The sequence below is a fragment of the Citrus clementina genome, unplaced genomic scaffold, assembly GCF_000493195.1.
Source record: "Citrus clementina cultivar Clemenules unplaced genomic scaffold, Citrus_clementina_v1.0 scaffold_6, whole genome shotgun sequence".
NCBI classification, from domain to species: domain Eukaryota; kingdom Viridiplantae; phylum Streptophyta; class Magnoliopsida; order Sapindales; family Rutaceae; genus Citrus; species Citrus x clementina.
In genome coordinates this window covers 12794277-12815442 of record NW_006262139.1, presented here as the reverse complement: position 1 = coordinate 12815442, position 21166 = coordinate 12794277, and the positions used below count along the sequence as shown (strand labels likewise).

General features: G+C 33.0%; 3 protein-coding genes across 3 annotated transcripts; 1 reads left to right on the top strand and 2 right to left on the bottom strand.

Annotated features, from left to right (window-relative positions):
- The first annotated feature begins 4000 nt into the window (after positions 1-4000).
- On the top strand, positions 4001-5661 carry LOC18038061 (zinc finger MYM-type protein 1). The gene is made up of 3 exons (XM_024182553.1): positions 4001-5132; positions 5222-5395; positions 5477-5661. The coding sequence occupies exons 1-3, from the start codon at positions 4001-4003 to the stop codon at positions 5659-5661; spliced, it is 1491 nt and encodes a 496-aa protein (XP_024038321.1).
- An 11191-nt stretch (positions 5662-16852) lies between these two features.
- Positions 16853-17434, bottom strand: LOC112097358 (proline-rich protein 2-like). The gene has a single exon (XM_024182552.1). It carries the CDS (start codon positions 17432-17434, stop codon positions 16853-16855), a length of 582 nt encoding a protein of 193 aa, XP_024038320.1.
- An 872-nt stretch (positions 17435-18306) lies between these two features.
- On the bottom strand, positions 18307-19158 carry LOC18038060. Its single transcript, XM_006428934.2, has one exon. It carries the CDS (start codon positions 19126-19128, stop codon positions 18307-18309), a length of 822 nt encoding a protein of 273 aa, XP_006428997.1. The 5' UTR covers positions 19129-19158.
- Positions 19159-21166: the final 2008 nt, after the last annotated feature.

The window sequence follows — 21166 nt, the reverse complement described above, 5'->3', positions numbered from 1 at the left end:
TGTTTGTATGAACAATAAGAGGCAAAGAAGTGCAGTGCAACCGCTGGATAGACATTAGGCTATACATTCCACAACATTGAATAGCAAGACAACTTGCTCCATCGTTCGAATTCGATACCTAGGGACAAACTTAGTTAGCAAATCACCTTTTTTATTGCTTTGGTCTAGCTCCGTATCAACAAAGGAGCTTGAATCGGTTAGATGGATAGAAGGTTCTGTTTCGGGGAGTTTGTATCCAAAGTGTTCCCTTCTGAAAGAATTTGAACTAATTATGCTACAGTTTAGTATTTTTGTCCAACCGCTGGATAGACACAATACGATGTGTGAATCGCAGAGAAACATGTTTGGGGGCAATTTTGGAAGTGTAGTTAGAATTATTTTCACTTTCTAACATTTTTAATAAGATATTTTTAGGAGGAATTTCAGAATATATCAAAGATAATACAACCGATTAATTCATGTATGATAGTTGCATGTTGGTTTTTAAATTAAATACACACATGTTATAATATCATTCACTTATTATATATCCAACATGATACCACTGAGATATTCTAAAATTTCTCCTTTAGGACAAGGGTTTTATAAGAAATTTTTGGAGGTGTATCATCTGGGTGTTTTTAAAATTATATATTTTCACTTTCTAACATTCTTAATGAGGTATCTTTCGGAAAGGGGTTTTATAAGAAACTTTTGAAGGAATTTACATGAAATTGTGGAATTTTGAAAGAAAAAATAAATAGAGTTAATTAAGCAATTTATTAATATTATTTTAAAAATAAAAACTTAATTAGGTTATCACACATACATATTAACTTTTCTACTCGAAATCATCATGTAGTGATCAAGATAAAATAACTCACAACATAAATAGAAAATTACAATATTATGTAATGAAATGCCCATTCCATTAGTAGTTGTGATCAATTTTTCATTTATAAAAGACTTATGATTTATATCTTCTAATATTGACATTGTATGCCAAATACATAAATTACATACTTTATAAAAACGCTAATAATGTATGCTCAAATAAACAATGAATAAGTACATTTTATGAAATTCAAAAATTGTTATTTTATTGCATGCTTTTAGGGCACAGAATGGCAATAAGTGTAACATCTCTAATGCTACCTATCTAAATATTGAGCTAAATGAGGAACAAATCAAATTTACATTCCAGCATGCTTATTTTGTGAAAATTTTATGTGTGATCATATCGAATCTATTAGATAAAAGATGAACTTTACATTATCAAATATAAAAAATGTACAATTGAGATATTTCAACATACACTGCACAACTTAGAATATGACTTAAATAAGTAATATTAGGATAACAATGTATATTTGAAATTTTTTAAGGGTAGGGCTAATTGAATCCATCAAATTTCTCTCTATACCTATTTCAAAAATTGAATTCATTATTAAAAGTTAAAAATTTAAAAATTTAAAAATCTCAAAATTACTTTTTACTAATCTCTTTTTGTCTCTACCTTAAAACTTGTACTCTCTTTCTCTACTTGTATATTCTAAAAACTAAATATTCAATTTCACTTTCCTTTAAATTCATTTTCTCAGTAATTTTTTAGTATATCATGATCTTTATTGCATACTTTATATATATAAGAACTCTTTTCTTGACTTTCATTAACTTTTATGTTTGGTAAAAATTAATTTCTATATTCATTAACATTCATGCCTGATAAAAATTTGTTAATGTTTATTTTTAAATGGTAGGTTTTGTTCCTCTTAATTAGTAACATCAATTATTTGTAACTAAAAGAATATGTCTGAATGAATTGATGAGAACTTGTGAAATTGAGCAGAGAAAGAAAAGAAATGGTTGATTAAGTAATTTTTTTCAAAAACTATTTATATGATAAGATTCTTAACTAAAAAGAGGTGTTTACAGAGTAAATTGATAAGTTCAAATAGCTCTAATTTTTTTTTTAAAAGATAGAGGAGTAGGCAACACCCAAATTACGTTTTGACCCACTACCTTTCCAAGATTTGAATTCGGGTGATCAGCCAAGTGAAACCACTATTGAAAAATACTTGGCCAGTATATTGTTGTACTTGTACTGAGTCCTCACTCTCTGAATCAAATTCCTACATCTGCCATTTTCATCAACTCAAAAAATGCCACTAGATGGTGATCATATATAACAATGTCTACCGAAGTTGAAAGTTGTCTAGATTTATTAAGATTCACGTTTGATATGATTTCATCTTATTTTAATTTTAAATAAAATCTTAGACACATGTACATTACGTATGAAGCATATTTTTGGCAACAAAAGAAATATGCAAATAATAAAAGAAAGAGACTAATGCATGCGAAACAGATGTATTAAATAACAATCACTCTTTTATTTGTTTTCTTATCAGAGAAACTTCAAGATATGAATAATGGAGAAATAGGCAGGTTTTTTATATGGCTTACGGGTGGATGGAGATTTAGTTTTCCTAGGCTCCCATGTAAATCAAGACTTAAAACTCTAGAAGACGGACGAGGATTTGCTTGTCTATGGCTTCCATGTGAACCAGGGAGTCTTGGAGGACTTTTTTACCTTTACATAACTCAAATTTCTAGAGGTTACATGAGGATTTAATTGTCGTAGACTTCCTTGCCAATAAAGAGTTCCTGGAAGATTCCATTATTAGTAAAGCGTATTAGCCAAAGGCGGACCTGTGCCTGGGCTAGACTGGGCTGGTCTAGCCCAAAAAAAAAAAAAATAAAAAATTATTCAAAAATTACAGAATTGTCGTTAAATACATAAAATAATATTTACTTTTTACTTTTTCCTCTTTACCTTTCCCAGTTTCCCTATTTCTTCCTTTTGCATCCATCCAGCAGCAACGATAAAATCCCTCACTCCTGCGGCTGTGGTGGTCCCTTGCTTCACTTCTTTTCGACTCAAGTACTTTCCATTAAATTTTTAATAGGTAAAAATCACTCATATTTTAATTTATGACAGTTCCCTCTCTCGTTTACAAGTATGAATTAATTTATTATAATTATCTCTCTTTATCTCTCTCTCTCTCCCTCTCTCTTTCGATTACAAGCATGAGTGAAATCAAAACATCTTTTCTATGATTCTCTTTCTTGCAATAATTAGGTCTAAAGTATAAACAATTAAACAAATATCAACAATTGAGATTTGGGTAATAATGTTTTGGTGATTGTTGATTTGTTAGTTACGATATAATTCTAATTGATGGTTAGCATCTCTATATTAGAATGAGTAGATAATAAATTGTCTAATAAATAAATAAATTTGTTTATTGAACTTCCTCATTTGATTAAATTAACTCAAATCTCACTATTTATCTATTAATTTTTTTTCTTATTATTCTAATATTTTACAATTCTTTTTTTCTCAAAAATTTGATAGGCTTGGGTATTTGTATTAACCATATATAGACTTGTATGAGCCTTTAATGTTGATTTTTTTTATTTTGCGACTTTAAATATATTTAAAATTAGTAGAATGTATAGTTTATAACACTTTTAATGATTTCTTGATTCTTACACAATTACATGTTGTTATAGGTTATAATGTCAAACAACAAATCCAAACCGAGGAAAACTCTACTTTCATTCTTTACTAAAGTAAATGATGGTCAATCATCAAATGGGACAAGTTCTATGTGCAACATTAATGCCTCAAGTTCTCTATCTAAGTCTTAAAGAGTCTAATTTGAGAAAGTTGATACTCCATCTACTATTGACACGCCTTATTTAGAACGTGATCCCGGATTGCGTTTTTCAATTAGTACTTTTCCCATTGACAAGCGTGAAGATGTGCGGATGGCATATATGAATATGGGACCATTTCAACCCAAACTACAAAAGTATCCATCGACTAAATATGGTACGCAAAACCGTCGATTTCAATTTTCTTGGATCTCGAAATTTCCTTGGCTTGAATATTCTATATCAAAAGACAAAGCATTTTGTTTTCCATGCTATATTTTTCATGATAAGCCATCTAAGAATGAAGCATTTGTTGTTGATGGGGTTCAAAATTGAAAGTATGTTGGTTGTGAAAAAAACATGTCCTTTTGCTCAACATAAAGGAAGTCATGGTTCTTCTCACAATGATGCCATGTTAAAATGGAGCAATTTAAAAGATCGATCCAAACATATTGATAAGAGATTGAATGCACAATCTTCGCAACCAATTTTGGAGAATAGATTGCGACTTAAAACCTCAATAGTAGCTACTAAGTGGTTAGCAAAACAAGCATATGCTTTTAGAGGTCATGATGAGTCCGTTAATTCTCTTAATCGTGGAAATTTTATTGAATCAATTAAGTTGTTAGCAACAATGAATGAGGAGATTAATAAAGTTGTGTTAGAAAATGCTCCTAAAAATGCCCAATACATAGCACCTAAGATTCAAAAGGAGTTATTGAATATTATTGCTAATAAAGTACGACACAAGATTCGAGAGGAAGTGTGTGATGCTAAATTTTGTATCATAGTTGATGAGGCAGTAGATGAATCTCACAAAGAACAAATGGCTATTATTTTGAGATATGTTGATTGTGATGGTTTTATTCAAGAACGTTTCTTTGAAATTGTGAATGTCGATGAAACAAAGGCATTGACTTTAAAGAATGAGATATGCAATGTGCTTGCTCAGTACAATCTTTTAGTTGAAAATTTAAGAGGTCAAGGGTATGATGGTGCTAGTAATATGGCGGGTGAATGGAATGGGTTACAATCTTTATTTCTCAATGATTGTTCGTACGCTTATTATGTGCATTATTTTGCTCATCGACTACAACTCGTATTAGTTGCGGTATCTAAAGAAGTGCATGAGGTATGGCTATTTTTTTCGAAGTTGAGTTCTATTATTAACTTTGCTAGTGCTTCTTTTAAGCGTTATTCTGAGTTAAAATCTACTAGAGAAAAAGAAATTATAGATTTGATAGCTTTAGAAGAGCTTGAGACTGGTACAGGGGCTAATCAAGTTAGAACTTTACAAAAGGCTGGAGATACACGTTGGAGCTCACATTTTACTTCAGTTAGTAGGTTTATTGAGATGTTTGGTGCAACTCTTGAAGTTTTAGGAAAAATGATTAATGATGGATCTAGTCGAGATATGCGTGGGGAAGCTAAAAGTGCATATAGGGAGATGAAATCCTTTGAGTTTGTGTTTATTTTGTTTTTATTGAATAAAGTTCTAGAAATTTCTGATATTGTTTGTCAGCATTACAGACAAAATCACTGGACATCTTGAATGCTTTAAACTATGTCTCAAGTACAAAAAGACTTTTGCAAGAGTTTCAAGATAGTGGATGGGATGATTTTATTACAAGTGTAGTATCTTTCTGTGAAAAATATGATATTACTATGCTTGATATGAGTGATTGTTATATGGAAGGTACAAGGCGTTCTTGTCAGTAAAAAAATTATGTTACAGTTGAACATCATTATCACTTTAATGTAATTAATGTTGTAATAGATTTTCAATTGATGGAGTTAAATAGTAGATTCTCTGAGCAAACTGTGGAACTCCTCACTTTGAGCTCGGCATTGGATCCAGTTGATGGATTCAAATCATTTGATATAGACAATATTTTTTCTCTTGCTGAGAAATTTTATCCTCATGATTTCACTCCAAATGAGGTGCTTGCTTTGAGAAATTAGAACATTATCAAATTGATGTGCTTTCTCACCACGGTTTCAAAATATGGCTTCCCTTTCTGAGCTATGTCGACAATTTGTTGAAACAATGAAGTCATAGGACTATTTGTTGATTAATAGATTAATTTGTCTAGTCTTAACTCTTTCTGTTTACACGGCCACAACAGAGCGTGCATTTTCAGCCATTAAACTTATCAAGACATCACTTCGTAGTAAGATGGAAAATGAGTTTTTTTTTTCAGATTGTATGGTTATCTATGTTGAAAGAGAAATTACTGATACTGTTGATTCAGATTCTGTAATTGATGATTTTTATAATTTGAAACCCCGAAAAGTACAACTTCGGTAGAAGATTTGTATTGAGATTGTATTTTTTTATACTACTTTTTAAACTTATTTTTATTTACAATATGGATTTTACGCGTAAGGCTCTTAATGTCTCTTGTTATTAGGTGTATTTTATCATCTATATATATGAAATTTCATGTTCACTTGGTACAAATTTTTTATTTTTTTAATTTAGCCCGGGGTATTGCAGAGTTCTGGGTCCGCCCCTGGTATTAGCAATGCATCTTAAGGTCATTAGAAAAGTTTTAATTGATGACTAAAGAGTTCAACATTATTTAACGAATAAAGAGTTATCATTAAAATAATTCTACTACCTTATAACAAAGAACCTAAAAGGTCATACACCTAATAGAAATGAAAAAAGAAGTTATTAGAAAATGAGAAGTTAAATTTCCTAATTTTAGAAAAATTGGTATTTATATTATAATTCATTAAGAATGAATACATATATCTTAAATATGATTTAAGATAAAAATTTTGATGTTTCAAAAATAGTTTAAGGAACAAATAAATTTCATAAATCCTCAATCAAACATTATGTATAAGATCGAGCACGTAAAATGACTATATTAGACATGTTTTGGTTCATAAATTATTATGGACTTCTAGACCAATTTTGGGTTTAGACTTTTGGGTTTTTATTGGACCTAATATGGATTAGGAAAAAGCATAATAACATGTCACAAAAGAAGCCCACAATTAACCATTTAATTTGATCAAAATAGGCTTAATTAATTAATGAAAAAATTAATTAATTAGGCTATTTATTTATTCAAAATTAATTTAATTAAATAAATTATTAGAGTGATAAAATCACATCCAATAAAGAATAACTTAGTGAGTAGGTTTAGCTCATGATAATGTTTGGTGCCATTGCTGAAAAGATAAAGGTGGCTTTATTTGTGGAATGAATGATCATGAATCAGCATTCATGTTTCTTCATTATCTCTCTCATTTCAAAACGAAATTTGGTAATTCTAATCGTATGAACTCCCGGAACATTTTTAAGTGTGGACTAATTAGAGGCATCACAATTGGGGTGCTTTAAGGATCTCAAATTGTGCAAAAACCGAAGTTGTTCGTGCAGTGGTATATATTCCTGGACAGTGTTCATATCTTGCTATTTTCAGTTATTTTCTCCTACCTTACGAAGTCGTTTCTGAAACTACAAGTGAGGTAAATAAACTTTAATCTTTCTTTTTTATTTTCATTTTTGAATGAAGTCGATCCCAGATTTCTAGAGCTTTCGCCATCCTTTTTAATTTTACTACACAAAAGTTGCGTTTTCAGGAACCTCGTGGACAAATGTTGTCCTTCAATTGTTTCTTTCAATTTGTGATAGCTTTTGTGAAACTGATTCAAAGGAAACAAGTAGGAAATTACTGAATAGTGAGCTATTATCACCCATCTAAAACTCTTCTAAGACCCTTTTATTATTTTTACACTTCAAGCCTTAATTAAAATCACCTTAGCAAACAAAGAGAAAAATGTCGTTGCGCAAAATTTCTCTTATAATTAAAAACTAGTTCACACCCCCTGCAAATATTTCTTTTATTCTTCTATTTAGCACTTTTTTTTAATTATGTTTGTAAATAACTTGCATGTGAAAGACATTTAAAAAAAAATTATTGTGTATCCTTAATTAATTGGGTCTTTGTTTTTGACACTTGGGAATTTATTTATTAAAGTTTTTTTTTTTAATTCTTGATAGGGTCCAGTCAGATGCTTGCTAGCAAATGCTAGTAAATGTAGTTGTTCTACTTTTGGTGAGAACGACCACAGACAAATGTTTGATATATACTTGCTGGATAATTCTTTATTCATCGCTGGAGCTTATTTATACTAGCAAGCATAACAATACTTTGCTTGTAACCAATAATATCGGGTAAAACCAAGCAAATAAAATTAAGGAAATATTTAATGAAACAACCTAGCTATAAACTCGAAACAAAATTCAAATCAAATGTAACAACCACGATTTGATTCTCCACTCAATTTGCATGATCAATTGACGTAGGAACCTAACCGTTATTGCTCCAGTTTTCATTCATACACAATCTTCACGTAAAACATGTCTTGTATGTGCTACGCATGGCTTGCATAGATTATGTGGCTTCAAGCATAACCTTCATATTTGTAGTTAGGCTTTGGTACTCTCACTGATCTTCGTGGTTCCTCATCAATATCCCCTCCTTGAAGTGGACCCTTGTCCTCAAGGGTCATATGAGGAAACTGCTGCTTAATCAAAGTTGTGTCTTCTCATGTCGCTTCTTCGATTGACATCCATTTCCTATTAACCAAGCTCTGCTCTACAAACTTACCCCCTCGTTTCAACCATCAAGTGTCAATAATAGAATCAGGTTTCAGTATTATCACACCTTCATCATCGATAGATGGCAGATCGGCATTATTACTAGGCCAGTAACCCACAACTTTCTTAAGTAAAGATACATGAAACACTGGGTGAATTTGTGCCCCCTCTGGCAATTGTAACTTATAAGCTACGGCACCGACTTTGTGGAGAAGGCCCAAAAAATTTATTGGCTAATTTTTATGCAGGCACTTGAAAGTAGAGGATTGACAGTGCGATTGTAGTTTCAAGAATGCCATATCACCTTCCTGTAATTCAACTTCAAGTCGGTTCTTATCGACTCCTTGCTTTATCCGACTTGCTGCTGTTGCTAAATTTCTTTTCAATTGAAACAACAATTCATCATGCGACATCGAGGCTTTGTCAACCTCATGCATTGTTGAAGATCCAACAAGATATATTGGCATGGTTGGAAGGGGTCTGTCGTATAGAGCTTGAAAATGAGTCATGTCGGTTGACATATGATAGGTTGTGCTATACCAAAATTCCACCCAAGGCAAATATGAATGTCACTTTCGCGGCCATTGATAAATAAAGTACCTCAAATATTGTTCCAAACATCGATTGATCACCTCCGATTATTCGTTGGTTTGGGGATAATAGGCTGAGCTCATTTTCAATTGTGTACCTGACATATTAAAAAAATATTACCAAAACTTACTTATAAATATTGGATCCCGATCGCTGACTATGGATTTAGGCATGCCATGAAGCTTAATAACTCCGCCAATAAATTTCTCCGTCATTGTTTTTTCCAAAAACGAATGAGATAAAGATATGAAGTGAGCAAATTTATTGAGTCTGTCTACCACAACCAGGATCATGTCTTTGCCTTGAGAACTCGGTAGCCTTTCAATAAAATCCAACGTTATGTCGTCCCATACCTGACAAGGAATAAGTAATGGCTGAAGGAGTCCAACTGGTTTAAGAGTTGTAGCTTTTGTCCTCTGACAAGTTTCACAGCTACTTACATACTCCTGAACCGATTGAAACATTGAAGGCCAATATAACTGATGTGTCAAGCGTTTGTATGTGTGTAGGACTCTAGAATGACCCTTTATCTTTGTGTCATGTGCTTCAAATAATATTGTCTCACGTAACTTGCGGGGAACTACCACATTTTCTTTGAAAAATATTAATCAGTTCCTGATGGAGTAAGGACCCCCAGCTTGCGTCTGAGCTATCTATGCAATTTTCTTCATATATTCATCCTCACTGGCAGCTTTTTTAGTTTCCTCTCATATAGCTACCTGTGCACAAATAAATGGTTAAGAGTAGGACTGTCGGGCCATCATGAGAGAGCATCAGCAGTGGCGTTTTCACAGCCTGGACAATAACAAATTTTGTATTCATATCCCATCAATTTGGTCAGCCATTTTTATTGCTCAGGTGTAGTTATTTTTTGCTCCAAAAAATATTTTAAGCTACGTTGGTCTGTCTGAATTATAAATCTTTGCCCTAGCAAGTATGGTCTCCACATTCGTACTGCTTTCACAATGGTAAGCATCTCCTTTGCGTACATCGATCAGGACTTCTTTGAGACTCTGAGGGCCCTACTCATAAAAACAATGGGCTTCCCTTTTTGCTGTAATACCTCTCATATGCCTTCGCCAGAAGCATTTATTTTAATGATGAAGGTGTCGCTGAAATCCGGCATAGTTAGTGTTGGTGTACTAGTCATGACCTGTTTTAATTTGACAAATGATTTCTCCACTTCATTGTTCTAGTCAAATTTCTCTTTCTTAAGTAGGTTGGTAAGGGGTCGAGCCAACAAGCCATATCCTTGTACAAATTTACGGTAATACCTGGTTAAGCTAAGAAATCCCTTCAGTTTCGAGATATTTTTTTGTTGAGGCCAAGACACCATGGCCGAAATTTTCTTTTCATAGACCTTTACGCTGTGGCATGTGACGATATGTCCCAAGTACTCCAATTTCTGTTGGGCGAAGTTGCACTTGTTTGCCTTGATAACAAATTTATGTTGTTTGAGAATCTCCAGTGCTTGTTTGACATGCTCAAAATGGAAACTCCAGGTAGGGCTATAGATTAGTATATCATAAAAAAAAACTAATATAAATTTCCAGAGATGTGGCCGAAAAATGGAGTTCATTATAGCCTGGAATGTTAATGGCGCGTTGCACAATCCAACTAGCATCACCAAGTATTCATAATGTCCATTATGTGTGCGAAAAGCTATTTTATGAATATCATATGGATTTACTCGTACTTGATGATACCCAACCCTTAGGTCTAGTTTGGTGAAATAGGTGGCTCCATGTATTTCATCCAGCATGTCGTCCACTATGGGAATTGGGAACTGATCTTTGACAGTTACTTCGTTGAGGGCTCGATAGTCAGTGCAGAATCTCCAACTGCCATATTTCTTTTTAACTAGTAACACCGGAGAAGAAAATGGATTGGTACTAAGTCTTATCAGTCCCGAACTGAACATCTAATGTACTTGGAAGTAAGCGTAGCGATACGCCCTAACATTGACAGGCTCGATTCCCTCTTTAAGTGTGATGCAGTGGTCAGTATCACGTGTAGAGGCAGCTGTGTTGGTTCTTGGAACAATTCAACATACTCTTTTAACAAATTTTGCATGCCTGCTGGTGCCGTGCTTAAAGACTCCTCCATATTCATGTGTATGCAAATCACAAAAACATCATGGCCTTATCTTATCTCTTTTGTGATTTCTGTCAATGAGGTTCTTTATAATTATTGAGGCCAATCCTTGTAAATGTCGTTTTTCATTCTCCCAATTGAAATCCATGGTAAAGGATTTCTAGTTGTACACAACCGATCCCAACAGTTCAAGCCATTGAATACCCAGTACCATGTCTAATCATGTTATTGGCAGCGAGTAAACATTAAGTGAAAAAGAAACATCTTGAATTACATGTAAATTTTTCTCCATTTACAACCTGAACTGAAAGTGTTGTTGTGGGTATGATCGATAATTGAAGCATATTGGCCAACCTTATACTTAAGAAATTATACGCGATCCGCTGCGATTAAAACAATGATCTCATACAGCCCAATTTTTGCCATCACTCGCATGGTCTGAGGTGATGCCCGGCCCATTAACGCATACATGATGATCTTAGGATCACTTGGTTCACCCGGTTCTATTCCTCGTTATACTTATTCTGTAATTTCCTTATAGATAATTGATAACTTTAGGAAATGAGAGTTATTATATCAATTATAGACTTGAATCAAGATCACTTAGAGAACAAATAAGGTGTTTTTATTACATTTTGGTTACATTTTGCATAAACATTCATTTTAGTTGAGTCTTAATAAGTTTTGCTTAAATCAAAGTAATTTGTGCTAAAAACTGGTGCATAATTGTAGGTTCTCAGAAAGTCTTAATTCATGAGGGGATGTTGAGACATTAGAAGAGCAAGAGGAGGAAAGAAGATGGCCACAAAAGAAGAAAAGCTCAATCGGGAAAGATGCGGTGCTGTTGCGGATGTAGAGCAACTCGTACTGTAGCAATTTGGGAGCAATGCGGGAGAAAACTTAGGCGCGAGTCAGCGCATGTTTCCTAATTTAACGTATGAACGCTCATGGGCTTTTGTTTACCTTAATTTGTAATATAAAAAGGAGGCGTGCACCACATAGAAAGGCGGCAAGAGAATTATCATTAGAATAATTACAAGGAAAATAAGAAGAATATCATAATTGAAGAGTGTTGTTTCGGCAACATTGGAGAATCGTGCAGAATTATTTGGATTTGTCTTTCACCGTGTTCAACTTATATTTATCTTCTTCCTTTAATTGTTTTGATGTATTCCGAGATCAATATATTTATGTTTATTTTTCTCATTCAGATTATGAACTAAATTTACTTGTAGTTGAGTGACAAATTATCCAATGGGTTCTTGACTGTTCTTATATGTTGTTATGGCATTGCTGTAGCATTTTACTCTAGTAGTTTTTATGAATATAATTGTTATTTCGGTTGACTACCCATTTAATAGTTTCAGTTAAGATAGAGCAGCAAAAAGAGCATGTCTTAGCGGATATTATTAGAGTATTACTTGATCTTAAGTTGAGTTTCCTGAAGTAGGTTATCTTGAATCTCGTAAGGGCAATACTTAAAATAAGATTTGTGACACACTAGACATAGATGTTCACCTTGTAGGGTGGAGAGATTAAAAGTTATAATGTCATACCATAAGTATATCAACAACTGGTCATTGTTAATAGATTTAAAAGTATGAGATTTCCAATATGCAATAGCTGAGGATACAGATTTATTCTGCCTAGTGCTGCAGCATTTGCTATAACAACTGGTGCTAACTTGATAAACAACAGTCATCCCATAAGTAGAGTTTGATCATTCAACTACTATGATCTCAATTGAATCTTAGACACATTTAATCTAGTTTATTTCATTACAGTATTATTTTATTTAATTCTTTCACAATCCTTAATTACGTTAGAAATCACTTTACAATTGTTTGTTTCGGTCCTAAATTGATTTAAAATATTGTGATTGCTTTAACATTTTGAGTAACATTAATCCCTGTGGAGAAGATCTTGAATATTCATCACTTTATTACTTGTTGTGTATACTTGCACATTGGCATTGGTAGTAATTGCTTATTAAAAATAATCAACAATAGTCTCATCTGATATGGTTTCACTCTCTAGAATCAAGAGTTGAGCTTTTGAGCATTTGTGTTCCGTAGTGAACTTTTCATTGCAATTGAAGCACAAACCTTGCGCTCGATGTCTCTGCATCTCTTCCCAGGATAGTCTTTTGACGGGCACTGTTGGGGCAGCTCTGTTAATGACTAGTTATACTGGCAGTATACAATTGATGAGTGGTGGTCGCAACAGCTTCTCTTGCCGTGTTAATTGTTCATCTTTTATTCGGGCCAAGCTAATTGCCTCCTTTAATTATTTTGGTCAAAATATGCGGATGTCCTTTGATATCTACGATTTGAGTCCCCCCATGAAAGTCCCTACCAATGCTTTTTATGACCACCCGTGAACCCTGTTACCCAGCCTTTCAAACTCCTGATAATCTTGAAGAGAACCGGCTTGTTTCACTCAGGATAATGCCTCGTCGAAATCCTCGCATTCCGTTGGACCAAATCGAGCCCACAACTCCTCCACAAGTGTTGTCCATGTCATTGTTCCCCCTTCTTCCTGGTAAGCCCTGCACAATTATTGCCACCACTGGTTGGCTTCGCCTTCAAAGTAAAATGAAGCTAACGTCACCTTATGTTCATTCGTTGTTTCTTGGTATTCGAAGAATCGTACTGCTCAATTGCACCACTCGGTTGGGTCATCGCCATAGTAGCGAAGAAATTCTAGTTTGGCCATTCTAGATGGAAACTGTTGGCGCCTCCCTTCACTCTCCTCACGGCATGGCCGTAATGAACCTGCATTCTCATCGTTACTGTGGCTTGGCATCTCGTTGGAGGTGTTAATTGACTCAGCTAACTTACTAAGAGTCTCTTCCAAGTGATGCAATTTGTCATTAATCCCAGCTCCATTCGCTTCATGCTATCTTGCATACCTCCAAGCTCAACTTCTATACGTTCAATTTGTTCCTTGTTGGTTGCCATTGTTGAACCTGTCTCTGATACCACTTGATAGGGTCCTAGTCAGATGCTTGCTAACAATTGCTAGCAAATATAGTTGTTCTGCTTTTGGTGAGAACGACCACAGACAAATGTTTGAGATAATTTCTGGATAATTCTTTATTGATCACTAGAGCTTATTTATAATAGCAAGCGTAACAAGACTTTGCTTGTAACCAACAATATCGGCCAAAACCAAGCAAATAAAATAAAGGAAATATTTAATGAAACAACCTAGCTATAAATTCGAAATAGAATTTAAATCAAATGTAACAACCATGATTTGATTCTCCACTCAATCTGCACGATCAATTGATATAGTAACCCAACTGTTATTGCTCCAGTATTCAGTCACACACAATCTTCACATAAAACATGTCTTCCATGTGCCACGCATGGCTTGCATGGGTTATGTGGCTTTAAGCATAACTTTCATACTTGTGGTTAGGCTTTGGTACTCCACTGATCTTCGTGGATCCTCATCAATTCTGCATATTCTTCTTAAGTCATGTCTATTTTCAAATTTCTTCTTCATCTAGCATTGCGTTAAAAACTAATAATTTGTACATATTCATTGTGCTTTTAAAAGAAAGTGTCACTCTACTTTGAAAATTGGAAGACGAAGAAATTGTTTGTATGAACAAGAGGCAAAGAAGTGCAATGTGGGGTTTATTCAATAAAATACATAGAAGTAGAGAAAAAAATGGCTATACAATTCCACAGCACTGTGAGAGGAAGGTAGATTTCTACATTCTTCAGATTCGATAACTGGCGACAAGCCTAGTTGGGAGTTCACATTGATCTCTCTCTATACAAAAGTTTCAACATTTCTCTACTAAATTTCACACAAAATTCAATATTTCTTTAACAAACATATCTCAAAATAATTTAAAAATCACATTCACTTCTAACAAGCTACATTTTTCTTCAACATTTATAATATGATTGGTTTTTTTTAATTTTTGTTCTGTTTACTTACAACTATATGGATAAAGGTATTAAATTTAAAAGTGTCGGGTATTTTGACTTAATACTTTTTTCTTATAAAATATAATGAAGTATGTTTAAATGTACAAGTAACTAATCATTTTTTGAGGAAAATAATTATGTTGATCGTTCAAAAATGAGTTTAGTGTTAAAATATTTGTTCTTGATAGTAATTTAGACTTCTTGACTTATAGACCTCTAAACAAGTCTTAAGTTGAGAAGTTTGAAATTTTAATAAATGTAAAACTAATAGTGTTGAATTTAAAAAATAACAGTTTTACATCCAACCTCATTAATACGGCAATAAAAAGCTAAATAAAATATAATTATGAGAAAATGCCATACCTCGCGACTACTAGACGTCTAACCGTCAATGACACAATCTAAAAATATTAGGTTGTACTAAATAAAAGGGTATTTAGGTAATTTCATTTTTAAAATTCCATCGTATTCTTGACATTTGAAATAGTGGATCATATACTGGCATTTAGGCATTATTGAGTCAAATCTAGTGCGAATTCCTCCTAGTGTATTGAGTCAAGATCTAGTGCGAATTCCTCCTTATGTATTGAGTCACCATAGTTTTAGCTATTACAGTTCTTGACACCATGCTCGTTTAGATTGCAAATTTAGAAAAGCAAATGTTGTAAACAATATACTGTTTGAAGGTAGTGGCGAATGCTACAAATAAGCATTTAGTATTTAAGAGTAGTATCAGAAGGTACTATTATTATTTATTTTTTTAACGCAAAAAATTCCATTCATTTGATAGAGGTCATGAAGGGATAGCATTGCCATTGACAATGCTAGGTAGATACACAATCGCAGCACTTGTGTATGAATTACCATAGGTTTAGCTATTACAATTGCTCGTATGTTTTTCTTTTCTTTAATTTTAAATTGCGCGCAAATTGATATTCAGTTTACAAATATGGCAACTTTTTCAGAATGTAATGTATATGACATTTGGTGGTATTTTGCCTAAAATGTCCCTCTTATCTTCATCAAGAACATTCCCTCTCTATACAAAAGTTTCTTCAACAAACATATCCCATAATAATTTTAATATTACATTCACTTCCAACAAAATGCATTTTTCTTCAACATTTATCATAAGATTGATTTTTTGAGTTTAAGTTTTGTTTTGTTTACTTAAAACTATATAGATAAAAGTGTTAAATTTATAAATGTTGGGTGTTTTTTATTTAATACTTTTTTCCCAGAAAATTTGATGAAGTATATTTAAATGTACAGACAAAATATCATTTTTTTGAGAAATTTTTTGAGTTGACAGTTGAGAAATGAGTTTAATGTTATAATATTTGTTTTAGATCATAATCTTAACTTCTCGACTTATAGATCTCTAGATAAATCTTGAATCGAGAAGTCTGAAATTTTAATATAAATGAAAAACTAGAAGTATTAAATTTAAAAATATAATGTTTTACATCCGATCTCTTTGGTCATTCATTATACCACAATAAAAAATTAAATAAAATATAATCATGTGAAAATGCCATACTTCTTGAGTCTTGACTACTAGACAAGTGTAGAGGAATATAAATCTAGAAGTCTTTGACACAATTTGAAAATATTAGTTTGTATTAAAAAGAGCATTTAGGTAATTTCACCTTGAATTCTGTCATATTCCTGACATTTGAAATAGTGGGCCATATACTTGGCACTTACCATAGGTTTAACTATGACAATTCTTGACACCACGCTTGTTTGTTTTGTTGATTTAATTTCTTCCTTTTAAATTGCGAATTGATAGTTAGATTACAAATTTAGACAAGGACATGTTGCTTTTATCTATAGAAACATGGGTAAGCAGTATAGTGTTTGATGGTAGTGGTGACTGGTGGATGCGACAGATACTATTTAATATTCAAGATTGTGGTGGTGGTGGTGATCTGCTTTCGTATTTCGGTGGGCCACGAGAAGGTCCAGAATAAAGAACTCGTTCGAACCCAGATGGCGGCTTCGGCAATTCCACAGGCAACGGTTTAAAAGATTGTAGTGGTGGCGGCGATCTGCTTTCGTATCTTGGTGGGCCATGATAAGGTCCAGAAAAAAGAACTCGTTCGAACCCAGAAGGCGGCTTCGGCAGTTCCTCAGGCAGCGGTTTAAAAGATTGTGGTGGTGGCTGTGATCTGCTTTCATATCTTGGTGGGCCATGATAAGGCCCAGAATAAAGAATTCGTTCGAACCCAAATGGCGGCTTCGGTACTTCCTCCGGCAGCACTTGTGGTGGCAGTGGGGATCGGCTTTCATATTTTGGTGGCCCACGAGAAGGCCCAGAGTAAAGAATTCTTTTAGAACCAGAACTCCAATCTTCGGAAGCAGAAGATTGCCCTGGCTGTAAAGCCAGTGCAACCGAAAATGCCACAAGCAGCAACATCACAGGAGTCTCTTTCATTCTTCTCACGCTTCTTTGCATTGATTGCTGGAGGTTTTGTGTTCCGCCCATTGTCCATTTGCCCTTTAAATACAAGATTATCACAATATACTAGCAATAATTTGGACATGATTTAGTTGAATTAACAAATTAAAGCCTACTGATTTTCTAATGATAGCGGTATAACGTCTTCGGTTTTTCTCACTTTCCTTCTCATACTCGCGGGAATTCAGAATTCCTATAATTTTTAAGTGGTGTGGATTTTTTCACGCAGTATATAGTTGGATTTTTGTTTTTGGTTGTTGTTCAATTAAATAGAAATATTATTAAGAAGATAAAAAAGTACAAGAGAAATTGTAAAAGTTACATAAAACGAAAATTAAGAATACTACAAGAATCTAGAAGAAGTGTCTAAATTGAATAGGGGTGAATTCCATCGAGAATGAAATCAAGGCCATCATTAGGTAAAATATCGACCACTTTTTATTACCTTCGCGAAAAATATATAAAGTATGATATTCTATAGATTAAACCAACCAACTGTGGAGTTGCCAACGAGTATAGATTTGCCATGAAGGATAGTGACAGATTGTTGGTTATGTTGTATACCATTGGGCATATGCCAAATATAACATGCTAATGTTGTAAGATAGATCAATTCATTAGAAGTTGAAATAACCAAATTGCAAGAAAAAATCGTTCTCTTGATACGAATCTGTTTTAAAAAGGAAAAATATCTTTTTAACACAATTTACAGTACATCATCTATAGACGTCCAAAATGAGGACTTGCACATGAAGTACGGAATTGCAATTGACTTAGGGGCAGCTAACAAACAATATACGAAAATCAAAATTCGGAATAATCATATCAAAAAGTTAAAACAGAAAATTAAACTTAATTTAATACCAACAAAACTAGGTATCTCTTAACATAGACATCTCTTAATCGTAAAGACCATTAGGATCTAACTGTTTACATAGGCTTAAATAAGTAAGATAAAGAACTCTATCTTTGGCCCCCGTCCTATGATTCCTTGTATGCTTGCAAAAGTACTTCAATTCAGAAAGCTTGCAACATCCAAGCATATGTCCTAAAAGCAAAAACAACCAATTAATTGATTTCTTCTTCCCAAGAATTGGCTTCACACAGTTACTTTGTCCGCAAAATTTACAATTCGGAAGATTAGGGTTCATCCAAATGGCCGGTGCTCGATCGTGCATCGTGTATTTATTCTCCGAAATAAACGATGCAACCTCCATGAACTTTGCGTGCAAATCATATTCAATCTCATACTTCTGCTCACAACGCTTGCATTGAACTTCACCGCTAATCTTGTTCATATTATGTGATGTTAAATATTCAAGGCTATGTACCGTGGCACGCCGCGTTGTAGCCCAAGGGAAAGGAGCTGGTATTGTTTCCGTTTTACCTGGCCTGAGTTTTTGAACTGGGGATTTTCTATTACGCGAGCGAGATGATGAAGAGCCTACAGCAGCAGAAGCCATTGATGAATTATTATTTGCTGTTATATCTTGATGATGGAGTGTGGATGGAGGCGGAGTGACTAGGAAAAAAGACTCTGAAAATTGAGAAGCAGGCGTTGAGGGCACTGTGGTAATTGGGTGATGATGATAAGTTTGCCCCAATGGGGATGATGACACTGCCCTGGAACCAGTGGAGAGTGAAAGCTTGAGCAAATCTTCATGATTTTCTTTATCATGACGAGCAGAATCATTCAAAGGGGATGACATTGATCTCTTCATTGAGACGGATTAGATCTGAGAGAAGTTTAATTAAGGGAAATTACAAGGGTATGAGAAGAAAATTTACGAAAAAAATTGTGAAGAAAAATTGAGGGAAGACAAGGGTTTTGAGCCGTTTATTGGGAAGAAAATTACAAGAGACTGAGTGAACAACTAAGGGAAGACAAGTTGAATGACTGGAGACAAAGTTTCAGAAGTAATAAAAGGAAGAGAGTAGTATTAGAATCCGTAATTAATTAATTATATTAAATTTCATGAAGATAATTATTGTACTCAAATTGTAATTATCTTTGCCTTCTAACAAGCAGTGTAATTCGGATGTTGGGAACTAAGCTCAGACATTTACGGAGATTTAGAGACGTGCTGATTCATGCAAATTAATTTATACACGATAAAACGGGTTAAAATTGAAAATTGAATACAAAAATAATAACATCAGGGTTCCTCATCTTTAAAAAAATGATGTATAAGTATATAGTTTATAATTATTTTCATATTTGACTATGAGTACTAATACGGCCATAAATATACATACATACATACATATGAATTAGAAACATGATATGGTACATTTGATTTATTTTTACTATCAACCAATCATATCATGCTACATCAATTATGTAAATTTGTGACTCTATAATTATTAGTATTATTTTATAGTGAAGCAAGCTCATTTTATCTACTTCACGATTACATCCTTGAGTATTTGCACAAATGACCTAGAGATGTAGCCAGGGAGGAGGCAGTATAGGGCCAACTGCCCCCACTTGGTGAAAAAAAAAAATTGCTTAGATTTTATTTTAGGTGGGACTATTTGACTCCATTAAAACACTCTTTAAATTTATTTACTTATTTTACCTATTATTAAAAATTAAAATAAAATTTCTACACTAAACAACCCACCTAAATACTAAAACTAATCTTCTTAAATTAACTTTTTATGTTAATAATAATTTTAAATGAACTCATTATAGTTATTTACAAACCCATTAATCATAAACATGAAATTGAAATTTTATTTACGATTTGTTGAACAAACTTGTTTGATTTGTGTGATTATTATTTTAGCAGTCAAAGAAAACTTGATTCAGATGTGCATGTAAAAATGGCTTTAAAAATTACTGTAAATTATAATAGTTAAATAAATATTAGAAATAAAGTTTTTTCTCTCTAAAAATGCAAAACTTTCTCTCTCAAGATTTTGATTTTGACCATTCAAATTGAAAAAAAAATAATAAATAAATAAAATTCATTGTACATAGAGATTTGATTAGTCAAGTTCAGATGTAGCCCTGATTGCAATTCGCATTGGGTTTGTTTTTATAAACAAATTTCGGTGGAAAAATGATAAAATATTTATTAAAAACCCCCAATTTCCATGCGAAAAAAAAAGTGTTGATAATTGATTAAAGATGGAAAAAAATGTGTTAAAGTAATTATATATGTAAAATAGATGCAAGAGTAAAATAATTTTTTAAACTTTCTAGTGTTATACTTAATAGTAAATAACATAATGGGTAATTTAGTAATAAATTTTTTAATTAAAAAATGGGTATATTGAATATTTTGATGAGTTCTAATATTATATTGAGTATTTTTGGTGGGTTCAAGGAGCCATACCCTTTATTTTATGCTTCAAGTTTTGCTTCTGAAATCTACACTGATATATGCTCCTTATCCTTTAAGATTTAAAATCCAAAGTATGTCTCTCTCTCTCTCCACATATATATATAATTTTTGTATTATTAATTATTTTTAAAAACTAATATCCCCTGGTAGAATAAAAGTTTAGGTTCTAGCCCTACACTAACAGTTAAATTATTGATATTATCAATATTCTTAATAGAATATGATGATAGTATGGACTATATGAAAATCATTGAACGTTTATTATCCTTCTTATGATTTATAAAAAACGTGAGAGAACCCAATAATGTGATATTTTCACCCTTCAATAAAATTGAATGCCTAAAATATTAGATGTGAGAACTCATGTTTCTTAGGGGTAATTTGGTCATTCTATTTTATTAAGGTAAAA

Coding starts and splice junctions, on each gene's coding strand:
- LOC18038061 (XM_024182553.1), top strand. CDS start 4,001: ATGAAGCATTTGTTGTTGATGGGGTTCAAAATTGAAAGTATGTTGGTT. Junction 5,133..5,221: donor TATGCGTGGGGAAGCTAAAA/GTGCATATAGGG, acceptor ATTGTTTGTCAG/CATTACAGACAAAATCACTG. Junction 5,396..5,476: donor GAGTGATTGTTATATGGAAG/GTACAAGGCGTT, acceptor ATGTTGTAATAG/ATTTTCAATTGATGGAGTTA.
- LOC112097358 (XM_024182552.1), bottom strand. CDS start 17,434: ATGGGCGGAACACAAAACCTCCAGCAATCAATGCAAAGAAGCGTGAGA.
- LOC18038060 (XM_006428934.2), bottom strand. CDS start 19,128: ATGAAGAGATCAATGTCATCCCCTTTGAATGATTCTGCTCGTCATGAT.